Below are 613 nucleotides of genomic sequence, written 5' to 3'. Positions count from 1 at the left end.
TTTTTTTTTTTTTTTTTTTTTTTATTATTCTTAATATATGTAAAATAAACGACAATATTGTGTATTTTTCCAATGAAGGAAATAAAAAATAATAAAAAAAAAAATATTATAAAATCAATTAAAATTAAAACAAATGTCCATAATTTGATATGTATATATATTTTAAGGAGTTAAAATATCATTTAAATGTTGAATATTTAAAAGCATAAATAATTTTTTTATTTTTAAAAATTGTATATGCTATTCTTTTGGTCATTGTGATTTAATAATTTGTTAATATAAAATATAAGTATATATATATATATATATATATATATATAATATATTTGTGTATTTATTTTATTTTATTTTATTTTTCTTATTTTTGTTGTTGTGTTGTCGATATTTGCATTGATATATATTATTTCATTCTATCCTTTTTTTTTTTTTTTTTTTTTTTTTTTATACAAATATATGTTTTCACAATATATTATTAAAAAAAAATTTTTAAATTATAAAATAAAAATACAATATGAATGTAAAAGTAGAGGAAGGACATCCTTCTAACAGTTACGAGGAAAAAAAAAAGAGAAAAATTAAAAAAAAAAAATATATACAAAATGATAGTGCGAGT

At 14.2% G+C, this 613-nt stretch overlaps 1 protein-coding gene across 1 annotated transcript; it reads left to right on the top strand.

Moving 5' to 3' along the window:
* Positions 1-511: 511 nt before the first annotated feature.
* On the top strand, positions 512-613 carry PGSY75_0023400 (hypothetical protein; the record flags this gene model as incomplete). The annotated part of the gene is made up of 1 exon (XM_018783378.1): positions 512-613. A coding segment is annotated over one exon (102 nt), but the record flags the coding sequence as incomplete, so codon positions are not given.

Source organism: Plasmodium gaboni, assembly GCF_001602025.1.
Source record: "Plasmodium gaboni strain SY75 chromosome Unknown, whole genome shotgun sequence".
Classification (NCBI taxonomy): domain Eukaryota; phylum Apicomplexa; class Aconoidasida; order Haemosporida; family Plasmodiidae; genus Plasmodium; species Plasmodium gaboni.
Note: the sequence above shows the minus strand (reverse complement) of the source record. Positions and strands in the feature narration are given on the sequence as shown.